Below are 15,274 nucleotides of genomic sequence, written 5' to 3'. Positions count from 1 at the left end.
AAATATTTCATAATTGAAAGTATCATGTCACTCTCTAATACAAATGTCCTATTATTGTTTTAAGCGAAAAAAATGGGGTGTAAACTTTACTCATCAGTGTTTAGAATAACCAGGCGCGGTTGTTATTACTACTGTTATTGTTGTTGTTTATTAGACTAATGAGCGCAATAAAGTATGTTCAATACAAACAATTAAAAAGGACCTTTTTCTTTTAATACACTCTTCCAATATCTAACTATCTAACAGAGTGTGCTGGTTTGTTGACGCTCTCTGCAGCCTCCTACGGAGAAGCATCCAAAATAAATAGAGCTAATCCTCTAACTGCTTTATCCCATTAGACCCCCGCTGTCGCGTCAATTCGGTGACCTCGTGTAAATCGGACTCGATCCGGTTAATATCCAACAAAACACATCGCGCGGTGGACACCGAAGATGAACACAGACGCGCTGAGAAGCCGCCAGGCGACGCGAGGGGTGCAAGAGGTCAAGTCCAGCTCCCTCCGAGGTGCCACGCGTGTTTTAAGGAAGAAAAAAAAAAAAAAAAAGGGTTAACGGACTGCCACGCGTTGGACATCCCACCGCAGTGGCTTTAAGCAGATAAATCTTTAATAAATATGAAATAGTCGAGCATTATCATTATGAGCAGTGCAGGAATAAAGCGTCTCAGCATGTTATTTTGTTTGTTAAATCAAACTATATATTACAGTCTATTTGAGCCACCTGAGAATTGTTCTTATTTGAATGTGTTTATTAGTTAGCTATAGTTAGTTTTAATGTTCAGCGAACGGTGCATGCAAATGCGCCAAATGAGAGCAAATTCAGTTGCTCATTTGAAAGTCGAGGTTCATAAAGGATGCGCAGTTCAAATTGAGAAAAGAAAATAGTCATCGTGAGAAATTCAGCAACTTCTGAAAGTGTCTTGAAATGAGGATGTGAGATAACATATGGACTATGACAAGAGGACACAAGTCGATATTTAAAAAGGAAAAAAATATATATTTGACAACAGTATGTACAAATTTGGTGCCACGCACTACTCTATACCCCCCCCCACCCCCCTCCAAAAAAAAGAAAAAGAATAAATGTACTTCATTTTCGGTTGCACGTGATTAAAATGTGTCAAACGGACATCATTGTCCCCTCTTTTCATCGAAAATAATAACATCATTTAGCGTGTGCAGCTGCTGTAAATTCCGAGGAATATTTTCGTTCTGTGAACGGAGCGATATTACGGCAATGAAAAAGTCAATGCAAATTGACAAAAGTCCGCTGTGATGAAAACAAGGGCAAAGTATATGCAATGTATAAAACAGCTTGTACATGATGTGATAAATACGTTGATATTTCGGAGCTTTTTTTTTATTTTTATGATTTAGTTTTTTTTGTTCCTTTCAGCAGGAAGAGTTCCCTGTTTGAAAATGTCGTTTGTTTGTACTGTGTCGCACGCATTCAGCTGGACATTGCAGTGACGTGGACGCCGGCCAAATGAGTGACAAGCTCTTATTCAAATCAAACTCCGCGCGCGCGCAGGGGGAGGCGCGGATGTGGATGTGGCTCCCGCAGTGGCTGCCTTCTGACATTCTCGTGCAGGCGTGCAGGCGGGCGGGCGGGCAGCCCTCGCGTGACAACACACGCCACCGCGCGCACCGAGCACAAACGCGGAACGCGGATCAGCGATGGTTTGACACCGGGACCCTTTCCTTCCCTCTCCAGGGTCTTTAAATGAAGCTCCCGATCTGCGCAGAAGTTCGGGCGCGTTCACCGTAGCACCGGGAATACTTTCCAAGCAGACTTTGGGCATGTGAGAACCTTTTTTTTTTCTTTTTTTTTTTTTTTTTTTTGCGCATGTTCTTCGCCTTTTTGCGCAGCCTTCTGGAGAACGGGGGACGCGTCGGCGGCGTCGGCGGCGGCGGAGGTGGAGTAGGCACGACTTTCCCCCAACTCGAGCCCCCTGCCTATGGACGACGGTGGTCCCCTGTCTCCCAGGGCAAATGCTTTCAGTATTGCCTCTCTGATTTGCGCTGCAGAACGAGCAGGAAACGCGGCGTTCGACAAGCGGAGCGCCGGCCCGGACAAACCAGACGCGAACAAGCGCAGCTGCTGCACGATGCATTACAGCACCGTGACCCGGGAAATGGAAGGTAAACGAGTTTTGGTGATGATATCATCGCGCACGACGAAACGTCACATTCATAGTCACCGTTTGAGCCAAAACTTGTTTGGATTCCACAGTCACAACTGTTGGAGGCCCATTGTTAAAATGGGATTACGTGTACAGTCATGGCACGCAGAAGATGGTTCGCACGAACTGCTTTCAACATGCTGACTTAAAAAAAAAAAATAAAATAAAAAATTTTAAATAAAGATAATCATCATCGATCACTACAATTTAGGAACATGCAAAAAAAAAAAAAAAACATCTGGTACATTGCGCTAATATGTTGTTTTTCCCCCCCTTGGGACATATGTCCCCTCTCTATTGAGTTTAGTGAAAATCGATTTAACAAATACATACCTCGCAGTACATAACCTAATATATTATTTAATGTATTTTTTTAACGGACCAATCGATCCATTAAAAAAATTATAATAATAATAATCCGCTAAAATGTTGCTTCACTTTCCCCATCAAGTACATTTTCAATGGAGGCACAATGAAACATGCGTGAGAAAATACAAAGAAAGCAAGAGAAAAGAATGTTTCAATGATTTGCCCTCGAAGCAACATTCAACTGCTGTCTGTTTGTTTATTCAAGTAAATCAGTGTGTGTTCACCCAGTCGCTCGTTTGCACCGCTCACCTCCTATTGAGTTTTGTTTTTGTTTTTCCTCAACGGGGGGGGGGGGGGGGTGATGCGGGCCTTATCCAAAAGCAGACTGGGTGCCGGAAAGCGCGTGAAAAAGAACGGGCGCACTTCTGTGTCAATCAGTCTCTTCACGAGGCGAGGAAAAGGCACATTACCTGCGGTTCCTTATCTAAATAGAAATAAGAACCGGTTTTATCGCGAAGGGGAGGCCCTCCTGGCCAGATAAGAGAGAGCAGGCGGCCTTGCATTGGGACGCACACACACACGCACGCACGCACGCACGCACGCTCAGCGGCACCGAAGCGCACGATCGACACAAAGAAGAAAAGATTGCAGGATCGACTTTGGACGCACGTTTGCATGCGTGCACATTTTGGCTGGCAGCGGAGGCTAACCTCGGGGATTTCGGACAAGCCGAAAGGGAAACATTGAAAGACATCCTCATTTGGAACTCATTTGTCCTGTATTTTGATTTCTCTCTGTGTGTGCGCGTGTGTGTGTGTTTGTGTGTGCGCGCGTGTGTTATGTCTTGTTGGCAAGACATATGAAGTAAATCCAATCTTTCTGGGATGATTTCAGCCATTTCCAGCCCGTGGCTGACGCAGCTGTCCCATTTTTGCGATGTTGCAGCCTTCACCACCAGCAGTCTGAGCAGCCTCAACACCCCGGGGGGCTACCACCTCTCCCCCTCCCCCGGGGACCCTTACAGCCAACACGAAGTGGCCCACTTTGAGCCGTGCCCGGCCGCTCAGCCCAACTACGGCTACCCGGGCCCGGCCCCGCCACCGAGCGACCCCGCCGGGACCCCTTGCTCGTCGTCCTCGTCCGGCTCCACCCCGAACAGCAAAAGCATGGTCAAGAAGAACCCCAAAGTGGCCAACATTAACGTGCAGCTGGAGATGAAGGCCTTGTGGGACGAGTTTAATCAGCTGGGCACCGAGATGATCGTCACCAAAGCCGGGAGGTGAGACGCGTGATGCGCAAAGTCAACCCGCGCGCACGACTCGTTGCTATTACTTGGGATCGTTTTGGTTTGCACTTTCATGCTTGAAGTAAAAAAAAAAACGGAGGCATTCTACAAGTGCTTTCCCATTCATTTAAAGAAATAATAATAATACAAAAAAATCACGAGTCAAAAGTTTAGTGTTTTTTTTTCCTTCCCTGCTCTTTATTTAAACGACTCTTCGTTTTCACGAGCGAAGTCATTATTTAAGGAGCACCGCACTCCTAATCTGTGACTGTGGCGTTTAATTGTTGATTTCAATCTATGCACAAATGCGTGTGATCTATTGGGAGGCTTGAGCCGTGCAAGCAAGCCCGCGTGCGCGTGCGTGTTGTGTTCCTTCTCATTTTTGTAGCTGATTAATTTACTAAAATGTATCGTCAATTACAGTTTTGATTTTTTTGTGCAGTATGCACTTCTTTTTAAAAAACACAAAAAACACTTTTGACACTTCAAAACATTTTTTCCCCTTTCTTTGATTGACCTCACAGTTTCCTTTTTAATTTGTTTGGATCTTCCAAAAATAATTACATTTCATAGAGTGTTGATATTCCTTTTTTCTTTTGCACACGAATGCCATCTAGGGGAAAAAAAAGGGTTTATCCCAGCGCAAAGCGAAAGTGCGTCTGCGCCGCTGGCGCTGTGTGACGAGCGGCACTTTGCGAGCTCAACAAGTGACGTTCATTGAGCGTCGATTTCGGGATCCCTTGCACCGACGCGGACTTTGGTCCGCTCGTTCGACTGGTCAAGCGCGGAGAGACGTCGAGGAGGCGCAGGGAAGAATTCCATTGCAAGTTCACGAGCAGCTCCGCGCACTTTTAAGGGTGCAATGGTTTTGTCATAAAACGACATGTGTGGTCATGTAGTTACAGTTGGTCGTGCGTGGAAAGAACAAAATGGAAATGCGGAGAAGTGAACAGTTGGCCCAATTTTTCGAGGGCTAGACGTGTCTGGAAAATATCACAAGTTGGGGGGCAGGGGGGAGGGGGGGGGGTACAGGACACCACAGCAACAACTTCATTTCAAGCTCATTGCACAAGAGCAAATTGAAAAACAACAAACTCCATCATGAACGTCATTCCCTCCACAGCTCGAAAGTCTCGGATTTTTTTCTTGCGACTTTTCTTCTATAAATGCAAACACGAAGAAATTTATGTGTTGGACACATTTGTTGGCTTCTTGTTTTATTTCTTAATTTTTTTTTTGACTCTGTGCAAACGTGCTGTGTTTGTTTTTTTGTTAGTTTATTTTGTTTGTTTACTTTCAAGCAAGCGTAAACAGCAACTTGAGAATTTAATGTACACTTTCTGGGATCCTTCCAGGAGAATGTTTCCAACTTTCCAAGTGAAAATATTCGGGATGGACCCAATGGCGGACTACATGCTCCTAATGGACTTCTTGCCAGTAGACGACAAACGTTACAGGTAAACCTCCTGACTTCACTCCAACATCATTTGCAAAAAGTTGCGCACACGAATTGCATTCGGTTTATTGTGTCAGAAAATATCACTAATATGCATGCATGCAAAAAAAAACAATAGTGCACGATATTGATATGAATATATTTGCCACTGAGTGCTAAATGAGCCCGTCATCCCCGCGTGCAGGTACGCGTTCCACAGCTCTTCGTGGCTGGTGGCGGGCAAAGCTGACCCGGCGACCCCCGGCAGGGTCCACTACCACCCGGACTCTCCGGCCAAAGGCGCCCAGTGGATGAAGCAGATCGTTTCTTTTGACAAACTCAAACTCACTAACAACCTCCTGGACGATAACGGACACGTGAGTCATGTGAATACATGTGCTAAATACATTTATTTTATTTTATTTTATTTTTTTGAAGGGGCGGGGGGCGGTCATCTTACCGTGCTGGGCGACAGCAGCAGAATAAAATTAAATTTAATTTACAATTTATCCGGGGTGGATTTTATTCATGTTTTTTTTAAAGATTCGAATAACACACTTGCGTGAGACAGAAAAGCGATGTAATTACATTTTCGAAAAACTTTCCGTCCGCCATAAATGATTATATATCAAAATATGAGTTCATCCCTGTTCGTTTATCCTCATTTAACCGAGATTCGAACCCAGAACATCTCGGCTGTGAGACGGGCGTGCTAACCACTATATCCCCGTTACTGCAGTGAAAAATAGGAACATACGTAAATGTATGTCTAAAAAATAAAGTTTTATTTCAGCATTTCAATTTGTCATTTACAAATGTCTAACATATACAACTATGTCACGCGTAATACAATTGATTAAACATCTTTGTTTATTGTTTTTTTTAATTGATTATCAGAGCCTTCTTATTGGTCAGGGGGCTAATGCTTCTTTGTTTTTTTTCTCCCCCCAGATCATCCTCAACTCAATGCACCGCTACCAGCCCAGGTTCCACGTGGTCTACGTGGATCCTCGCAAGGACAGCGAGAAATACGCGGAGGAGAATTACAAAACGTTTGTGTTCGAGGAAACTCGCTTCACGGCGGTCACGGCGTACCAGAACCATCGGGTAAGAAAGTCCTTACAAATAATGCGCGTCTGTAACTGATTGTCAACTTCAAACAAACTTTTTTTTTTTTTTACCCTTTGGCTTCCAAGAAGCTGTATTAATATGAATCGGAGAACACTGCTTTGTTTGACTTACAAATAATAATCAAATTGAAAAGAGAAATAATAATTGAACTCTTCCATTTACAAAATCGAACGGTCCAATTGAATTCATTAACTGTGTAAGTGGACTTAGGAGTGTTCAGTTGTGCTCATAAGTGAACATATTCTTTAAAAAAAAAAAAAAAAAGTTTGAGTGATTAGACAAAACACATTAGTTAGATTTTTAATGGGTTTTAAATATAAGACATTTCTGAGTGGCACAATTGCGAAACAAACCGTAGCAATAAAGGAAATAATGAGATGGTCCCAGTTCAGTCAACAGTTATATTTAAAAAAAAAAAAAAAAAAAAAAAAAAAAAGGCTGACTGTTCACAAATTCTGCATGGAAACTTATGAGCTCAACTAACTATGGCTTAAAAGGCCGTTTTCATATACACATGATCTTCTTAAATTTGTTTTCACAAATAACTGTTATCAGGAGGACAGATTAAACAAAAATATTTAAGGACGGAGATTGTGTCCTAATAAAGTAATTCAATCCAGATGCAACATGAAATACAAAGGAACAGTTTATGGTCTCTGAAAAAAAAAAAAAAGTCCTTTGAATGTACTCAATTTGAACAAGTACATTGGTTGCACATGATCCAAACGTGCTCAATTAATGTATACTTTCGAGGAAAAGAAGGGAATTAAAAAAAAATCATGTGCAACCCATCTGCATGTTTAAATGATGTAAATTAAAAAGGACTGCCCCCCACCCCCCCCACAGTGTTTACAAAGTTAAGCATGTGTGGAAACTTACAAATGAATGAAATACTTCTCAAGTGTCAGCCTAAACAATCTTATAAAGCTCGTGCTAATTATGTAAGCGTGGTAACTGTTATGTTTACTTAAAGATATGATCAAATACATTGCTCCGCTTACCCTCAGTAGGTGTCCGGGGCGTGCTGGAGCCTGTCCCAGCTGACTTTGAGCGAGAGGCGGGGCACACCCTGAACCGGTCGCCAGCCCATCGCAGGGGCGCATACAAACAAACAACTGTTCAAACTCACATTCACACCTACGGACAATTTTAGAGTCTCCAATTAACTTACCGGGCATGTTTTGGGAATGTGGGAAGAAAGTGGAGCACCTGGAGAAAACCCACGCACGCACGAGGATAACACGCAAAGTCCACACTGGAGGGCCGGGTTTGAACACAGGACCTAAGAACTGTCGGGCAAATGTGGTAACCGGTTTCCCACCGTGCCACAAATACTGCAAATAAAGTAGACCTACTTCATTTGATCATGTACATCGGTTGTGGTAAACTGCCGTAATTTGAAAATAATAGAAAAAAAGTATGTTATAATGCGCAGCCAATGTATGTGTGGAAATGAAGTAAATTCAAACGACGTTTTTAAAAAAAAAAATTTTTTTTTAGTGTCATTCCAAATTGTTTGCAAATGCATTAAGGAGCTTGTTTTGATTTTCTTGTGATTTCAGATCACCCAGCTGAAAATAGCCAGCAACCCTTTTGCAAAGGGCTTCCGGGACTGTGACCCAGAAGATTGGTACATTTTTGTTTACACTTTTACAAAAAGTCCTTTTGACATGTTATGAGGTGCAGCAAAGGAAAGGGAACATTTGCAAGCATCAGGAAAATAATTTAGTAGTTTGTTTTAGCCTACGTGGGTGCCAGATTAGTGTAACTTGCATGTTAAAAGTACACAACGAAGGCTGTGAGCTTTGGAAAACGCTGGATATTGTTTCAAAGATTATCGGCTGCTTTTCAGTCAATGATAGATTAGCAAAATTTCTCCACACATCTGGGACGGAAACAAGTGACTCAATTTCTTCCAAATGCTGTTCATTTTTCCCCTTTCAAGTTTTAACTAAACAGATTACTCTGAAGTGTAGCCTTATTAATCACTGACCATCTGAGTGACTCACTTGACTTTTATTAATGAAAATGGAAGATGGGCTGTTGTAGAAACACTCAAAAGTGCACACGTTGCTGTTAGAACACACTTCCATACCGTTTGAATAAAACATGCTGAAGAAAATGGGGCCTCGCCGTTCATTAAATGGCTGTCGTCTTCCTTCCCGCAGGCCCAGGAATCACAGGCCAGGCTCCCTGCCAATAATGAGTGCGTTTGCCAGAACAAGAAACCCAATGTCATCTCCTCCTCAGCAGAACGGCACGGAGAAAGGTCTGCAGCTCGCTCTTTGTTCCAATCCAGCTCAACCAGTCCTCTGGCCAACATGACGCCAAGGCGGCTTCTGTCATCCCGACAACTGGCTTTCTGTCAATGTGGGCCGTCCAATTTACAGCTTAGGAAAGGCGTGCATTTGGAAGATTCAACTTTAATTCAAGAAATAATAGCCAGTTGCTGTGACTGAAAATTCATAATAGGTCCATTGTATTCGTTATTAATACCGTTTACACAGTGGTGGCTGGAGAGGGCGGTGGCCCCGGGCATCCAAATGTGTTGGTGGGCATTAAAACTGTTCCCCCACTTCAAAACTCTGTCGGTAAAAATTCCCGTCAAGACCCCAACTGGAACATGATTCTGACATGTGCAACATTCAACTCAAATGTAAACAGGCCGTGACTGAACTATACTGAACCCCGGCAACAGTCATTATCGAGGAAAATGACAATTGTACAGTACAGTAAACCCTCGTTCATCGTGGTTTAGGTGACCACCAGACCACCCACGCAATAGGTGAAATCCACAAAGTAGCGGCCACGTATTTAAAAAAAAAATATTTATACATATTTTAAGGCTGCATGAACCTCCCCAGACTCTTATTAAAATCTTCCCCCCACTCCTATTAACCTCGACCATACTCTTTCAAACCCTTTTTATTCGCTTAAATACCTTTAAAACTCTAAAACATACAGTCATGCATAGTAGTACTGGACACTGTACATTTTATTTTGTGTGATGTGTTTTATTGAATCCTTCTTTGGTTCTACAGTTTTTATTTTACCACAAAAAATACAGCATACACTCAAAATCCCACGATACGGTGAACTTTGTGCGATATATGTGAAACCAAATCCGAATTGCACTGAATCCACAATTGCGAATGCGAAACATAACGAGGGAACATATATGTGAATAGTGTATGATTGCATCTCATGTAACAAGCTGTTCTTCTCCTTCAGATGACAGCAGGCGGGAATACGAGCGAGAGCCCGGCGGCACGCCCATGCACGCTGACCCGGCTCACCAGCTGATGTCCCGAGTCCTCAGTCCCGCCCTCCCCGTCCCGGGAGGCCTCCACGCCGTGCCGCTCACCGGTGGCCGCCCCAGTCCTCCACATGACCTCAGGCCTGACCCTCACACGCTACCCGCGGACACCCTGCACCACCACCCCTACAAGTACCCCACCACCTATGAACACTACTTGGGAGCCAAGACCAGGCCGTCCCCTTATCCTTTACCCAGCATCAGAGGACACACGTACCACCACCACATGAACCCAGCCACAGCTAACATGTACTCGGCCACCAGTGGGCCCGCAAACTACGACTATGGGCCCAGATAATGACTGCTAACGGTGCACTGCATTGTGGGAATGGAGCCAAGCAGCCTTGAAACCTTGGATGCCGCGTGCAACCTGCAGGGTGCGTTCACAGACTAAAACTCCTTTCTGCTAAATAAACCCTGCTGTATTTATTTAAAGAATCTCTGCAGGAAGCATGGACACCTGAGTTAAGCCCTGAAAGAGGTCTCCTGTGACCTTTGAACTCAACGGTCATTGCTTCGCATCGGCCAATCTGAGCAGTACAGTCACTGAGCCGGCAGGCTGAGGAGAACACATTTGATCACAGACTGGAATTGAATCTTTTTTTTCTTGTGTTGAATGCACTTTTTGATTTGCCTTGTTTCTAATGCTTTCCAAAAAGCCATACGTTATATATAATCCCTCACCGTTGTAGGTAGGTGACACGTTTGCATGCTGAGCTCATCGCAAAGGCTGTGGAAACACATCAAAATGTTTTGGTTTGAGGAGGAGAAAAAAAAACAAAAAAACCCAAAAAACAGATTTGATCATCAAACGTGAACATTTTGAGCCCCTCTGACAAGCTTGTACCATGGCACTGACTTGCAGCAATTCAAAGAAAACTAAATGAAGCAGAATGACTGTTCTGTGTCTGTAAAATGAATATTAAATTCCAATTATTCCAACCGCCGTTTTTGTCTGGAGCTTCCATTGAAAAGATACATAGATAGATAGATAGATAGAAAATACAGTAGTTCATAAATAAATACAAACATGACATAATTCAATTCCAAAGTGTATGTAACTGCAATCCATTACATTACTGATAAAAAAACAAACAAATCTAAATTGTGTAAATTAGGTCAACATGATATGATATGGCGGTTTTCCATATGATGTCATATATAATGCAACAAACAAATTTCTTTATAATGTATTTACACCTCATCATGTTTTGTTATCAGTTTGTGTAAAGAACAAAAATGGTGTTAATTCCAAAAATAATGATGTATGGTTTGAATGCACTTTTTTTGGAAGAAATATCCAAGGGTCCTGTTGATGCATCCTTTCAAAATTAAGACAAATGTACTCAAAGGTAATTAGTTATATTACTCTGAGAAAGTAATTGAAATAGTTATACAACTGTGACATTTTCAACAGGGTAATTGTAACCAACTACATTTCCAAAGTAATCTTCCCTACACTCTAAATACAATATAAAGAGTGGCTGCAATTGTACTGTATATTGGTGCTTCCACCAAAGGAAACATGTTGTTGTGTTGTACATTCCCCCATGTGTGCCCTAAAAGGACACCATTGTTCATGTTTAATGGGACAGATTTGGTAACATTTCCAGAGTAAGACTGCCGCCTATCTATAGAGCCATTTCCTCATATACGTATGAGGAACGATTTGTCGTCAAGGTTAATCTTACTTGGGGGTTGGGGGGGGGGGGGGGGGGGGGGGGGTGGGGGGGGGGCTTGCTTCAGGATTTGTGTCTGTCATGATACAAAGGGAAACTCATCCTAATGTTTCATTTTAAATAATGTATTTTTTTTTGCCTTGAAAACAGCTGCCATTGAAGGGGAAGGAGGGGAAAAGGATGCCTGAGGGAGCCTGACCTCTGACTGTTTAATGGCTTGTAAAGGTGTCAAAGGTTAAATAATGTTTCCACTCATTTAAATTCAGACTAATTGATTGTATACTTTTCTGATTTGCTTGGGATTGCTCCCAAGCACTTTCATGCTATTTTATTTTAATTAATGCAACTTTTAACGTTGAGTTATAAGTTTTGCCTTTTAACATTCACCTTAAAATATAACATTTTGAAACATTTGAATTGAAATGTATTTTTTTTTAAGTTAATTTAAAAAAAAGATTCCTTTTATTGACTTTTGAAAGCTTTCATCGAGCAACCAATTGTATTATTTGGAATCCGATTCAAACACCAGTTAGAGCGTCACCATGCAGCCCGCATGCACGCTATTGACTGCAGCTTGTGTAACGCGTTTGGTGTGATCAGGACGCGGAGGTCTGGAGAAGCGTCATGCGCCTGGTGCGCACTGCCGCCGGCCCGCAGCTGATGCTGAGCCGACCGCAGCGGGATGGTGCAGGAGGGCGGCGGGTAATGAAGTTCAACGGCAACAAATGATGCCTTTCAGGAGACACACTTATCAACGAAGCTACTAATGTGTCGAAATCGGTGCCAATTCGATATCATTTGTAAATTTACTTCTTTTTTTTTTTTTTTTTTTCCCTAGCGGCGAACTGACCCATGATGTGTGTTTCTTTGACATTATCGTCAAATATTGAATTCAAATCATCTTGCAATCATGAGTTACAATAAATAAATGGTACATTTGTGTTCTCTAGTTTACACGTTATAGGATGTGGAAGCCAAATTAGAACAGTGCCTTTTCTTGAATAATCCGACCTTGACATTGTTTAATTCTTCCCTTGACCAAGCGCTTAACTCAATTTACTCGTACAATATCAAATACATTTCCCTCATTGAAATGCTTTTCAATCAGTTCCAGTCCCCTACAACAACCACAATGTTTGTTGCATGTTTGTTTGCATGCAAATAAAACAGCACGGTACCGTAAAATATAAAAACTTCATAAAAGAGGATGCAAAGAAATAAACAGGGTGTAATTTAGCTGAATGTCACACCATGACACCCATCAGTGTGTTTGACTGTTTGTACTGTAAAATGTGGTAAACTGATGTAATCTCCCCTTTTTCCTAAAAGATAATCAAAACAATATGCTATCTTAAAACATTTGACTCATGTTTGAATTAAGTAAACTCAAAGGACTTTTTTTTCAGTGTACAAATTAGCCAAGCCATTTTGTTTTGCCTAGACTGTACAAATATAAATAAAGCCAGAAAAAAATCATTTGGAATTTCTGAAGAAAATGCAAACTAGCTAAAATAATAATAATGTATCTAAAATGCACTTTACATTTAAAAAAAAAAGTTTTTCAAAAAGATTAAAAACAAACATAAGAGTTTGATAAGGTAAAGGCTTTTGAGAAAATCCAAGGATAAGAACCGAGATTATATACTCACAAATTCAAAATTAAATTTGCACATAAGTCTATCACTAACCGACACTAACACATTTTTAAATTCATGATTTCAGAATAGTTGCATGAAAAACACGAAGTCATAAATAACAAGCAAATGAAAAACAGTTGGCTTTCACTCATTGCACGCCGTTTGTAACCTTGAACTATCATAATTACAGTAAATAATCAATTCTAATAATACTAATCAAATTAAAAACAGTAGGGTGCAACTGAGCATGACGACGTACGCGGCTTAAGACTACATCGTTCGTAATCTTGAAATGTTGTATGTTGCCCCCCCCCCCCTCCCCTTTTTATAACTGAATGTAAAACAAAAAGAAATTACCGGTACATTACACTGTACAAGAAATACTTTTTCACTCCCATGTTTTGAACTTACAGTACATACAGTACTGTATGTATGCGTTCATAGTTTCATTATTTTAAGTATTAAATATTATTAATCAGTGAAGTAAATGTTGACGACAAAAGAGAGCTGGGATTTCTGGAGTTCCCGGTGACATGATGCCAAAGATGTGCCATTGAAATATGAGGAGATTGATGATGGATGACAACGCAACCTGAAGCATCATGTCACACTTATCTGCATGTGGAACATCTGCTGTATGCGGCCTCTATCAGGGACCGCGCTATCTGGGGACTGTTATTTAAAAACCAGTCAGGTAAGTCCTCCTTTTATACGGTATTATATTATTTTGTGGGACCCTGAAATGGAGTGGAAGCATTGATTATCTTTTTTGTTTTTCCAAAATAAAAAGACACACTGAAAGGTGGTTTGGTGAACATATCTTTTTTTCAACATTAATGACATCTAAATAAACAGAGGGTTTGGCATAAACACCAAAACCACCCACATGACTATACGTCCTACTCCAAAGTCAAGCTGAACTTTGACCTTCAAAGCCAAAGAAGACACACGTTGGGTGATAAGTGAAGCACAGGCTCTATTGTAGTGGGGGGTGTCCCTGTCCATTTATTGACTTCCTAAAAGATCCATTATAAAGTGATTTACGAGGTCCACCACCAGCACTTGGACCAGCAGGTCGCTGTCTGCTTCCATTCACAGGACATCTGCACCAATGGACCTGGCATCTGATTTATCAGACCAAAGACGGAAGCTGGCCCACGTCGCCACTGGTGTTTGTTCAAAGACAACATGAGACTTAGGAAGCTATTATGAATGGGAGATGTCAGCATAGAGGTCAGGGACAAAAGGCATCCACGAACCTCTGCGGGGTACAAGGAAAACATGTCCTGAAAAGGGGGGAGAAGTTCACATATCCTTTATAATATTTAAAGATGTACATGTACACACACTGAATGCAATCCCCCCCCCCCCCCCCCCAAAAGAAAACGTTTGGTTACCTTATTTTGTTAAATAAAAGGTGAAAAATATTAGAAACAGCTATCAGTTATACCACCGCAAACTACAGTCCAACTCCAATCATAAACAAAGTTTATCAACATCCATCTGACAGTTGAAAGTTTGCAAAAAAATAAAATAAATCAGTTGACCGGTCAAAGTGATCTCAACATAAAAATATAATACATTAAAAAGGTTAAACATTAAAATGTAATTTTACAGTTAAAGTACTGTAATGCTATGGAATGAGGCAGCTTGTCTATCAAGCTTGTATTTCCTCCCCTCGCATATGACCTGTGGTCATTATGCTGGTCTGGCTCTTAAGAGTTTACAGGCCTTTTCCTGTAGACTGTGATGAGACTCTCAACTCCCGGCCAAACCAGGAGACAAATCTTTTATGAGGCGGAATGTCCAGCGTTTGAAGCCACGGCCATTGCCTTGAACGTGTGGTGCTCGACACACATCAAGGAGCTCATTTACTCACGAGATATTATTCGACTTTGGAGAGAAAAACAACACTTCCCGATATTTGGCTCAGTCTTGACTTGATTTAATGTCCTTTAAATGTCTTTAGTATTCCATTTGAAATAGTTGTTCATTGAATATGTGCAAACCTGGTCAAGGGAAAAACAACCAATCGTGAACAGGTAATGATTACAGATTACAGAGTTCCATCTGAAACCAACAGCTCTTTGCTCTCCAGGCCTGCTGTGATTAACCTTGTTTGACAAATATGGCTTACGTCAGGCCACGGCAACTGTGTGACGCAGTCCTGCTAAAATAACAACGCAGGATTACATATCTGCTCAGGTGCATTGTACACCTCATACGCAAGTGTTTACTTACCTCACATCAGGTAAGTAAACACAATCACATAGTTTTAATCTGTTTTGGCAAACTACCACA

General features: G+C 41.7%; 1 protein-coding gene across 4 annotated transcripts; it reads left to right on the top strand.

The window, feature by feature from the left end:
- Positions 1-1,570: 1,570 nt before the first annotated feature.
- Positions 1,571-10,599, top strand: tbx1 (T-box transcription factor 1). 4 transcript variants are annotated; one of them, XM_061766585.1, is made up of 9 exons: positions 1,571-1,800; positions 2,027-2,140; positions 3,436-3,769; positions 5,131-5,232; positions 5,416-5,587; positions 6,162-6,317; positions 7,904-7,971; positions 8,510-8,610; positions 9,573-10,599. In XM_061766585.1, exons 2-9 carry the CDS (start codon positions 2,107-2,109, stop codon positions 9,953-9,955), a joined length of 1,350 nt encoding a protein of 449 aa, XP_061622569.1. In that variant the 5' UTR covers positions 1,571-1,800; positions 2,027-2,106; the 3' UTR covers positions 9,956-10,599. The 4 variants fall into 4 exon arrangements, with proteins under 4 accessions (XP_061622569.1, XP_061622567.1, XP_061622566.1 ...); XM_061766583.1 differs by having other exon boundaries at positions 3,385-3,769; XM_061766582.1 differs by lacking the exon at positions 1,571-1,800 and having other exon boundaries at positions 1,823-2,140.
- Positions 10,600-15,274: the final 4,675 nt, after the last annotated feature.

Source organism: Phyllopteryx taeniolatus, chromosome 3, assembly GCF_024500385.1.
Source record: "Phyllopteryx taeniolatus isolate TA_2022b chromosome 3, UOR_Ptae_1.2, whole genome shotgun sequence".
Lineage (NCBI taxonomy): Eukaryota > Metazoa > Chordata > Actinopteri > Syngnathiformes > Syngnathidae > Phyllopteryx > Phyllopteryx taeniolatus.
Note: the sequence above shows the minus strand (reverse complement) of the source record. Positions and strands in the feature narration are given on the sequence as shown.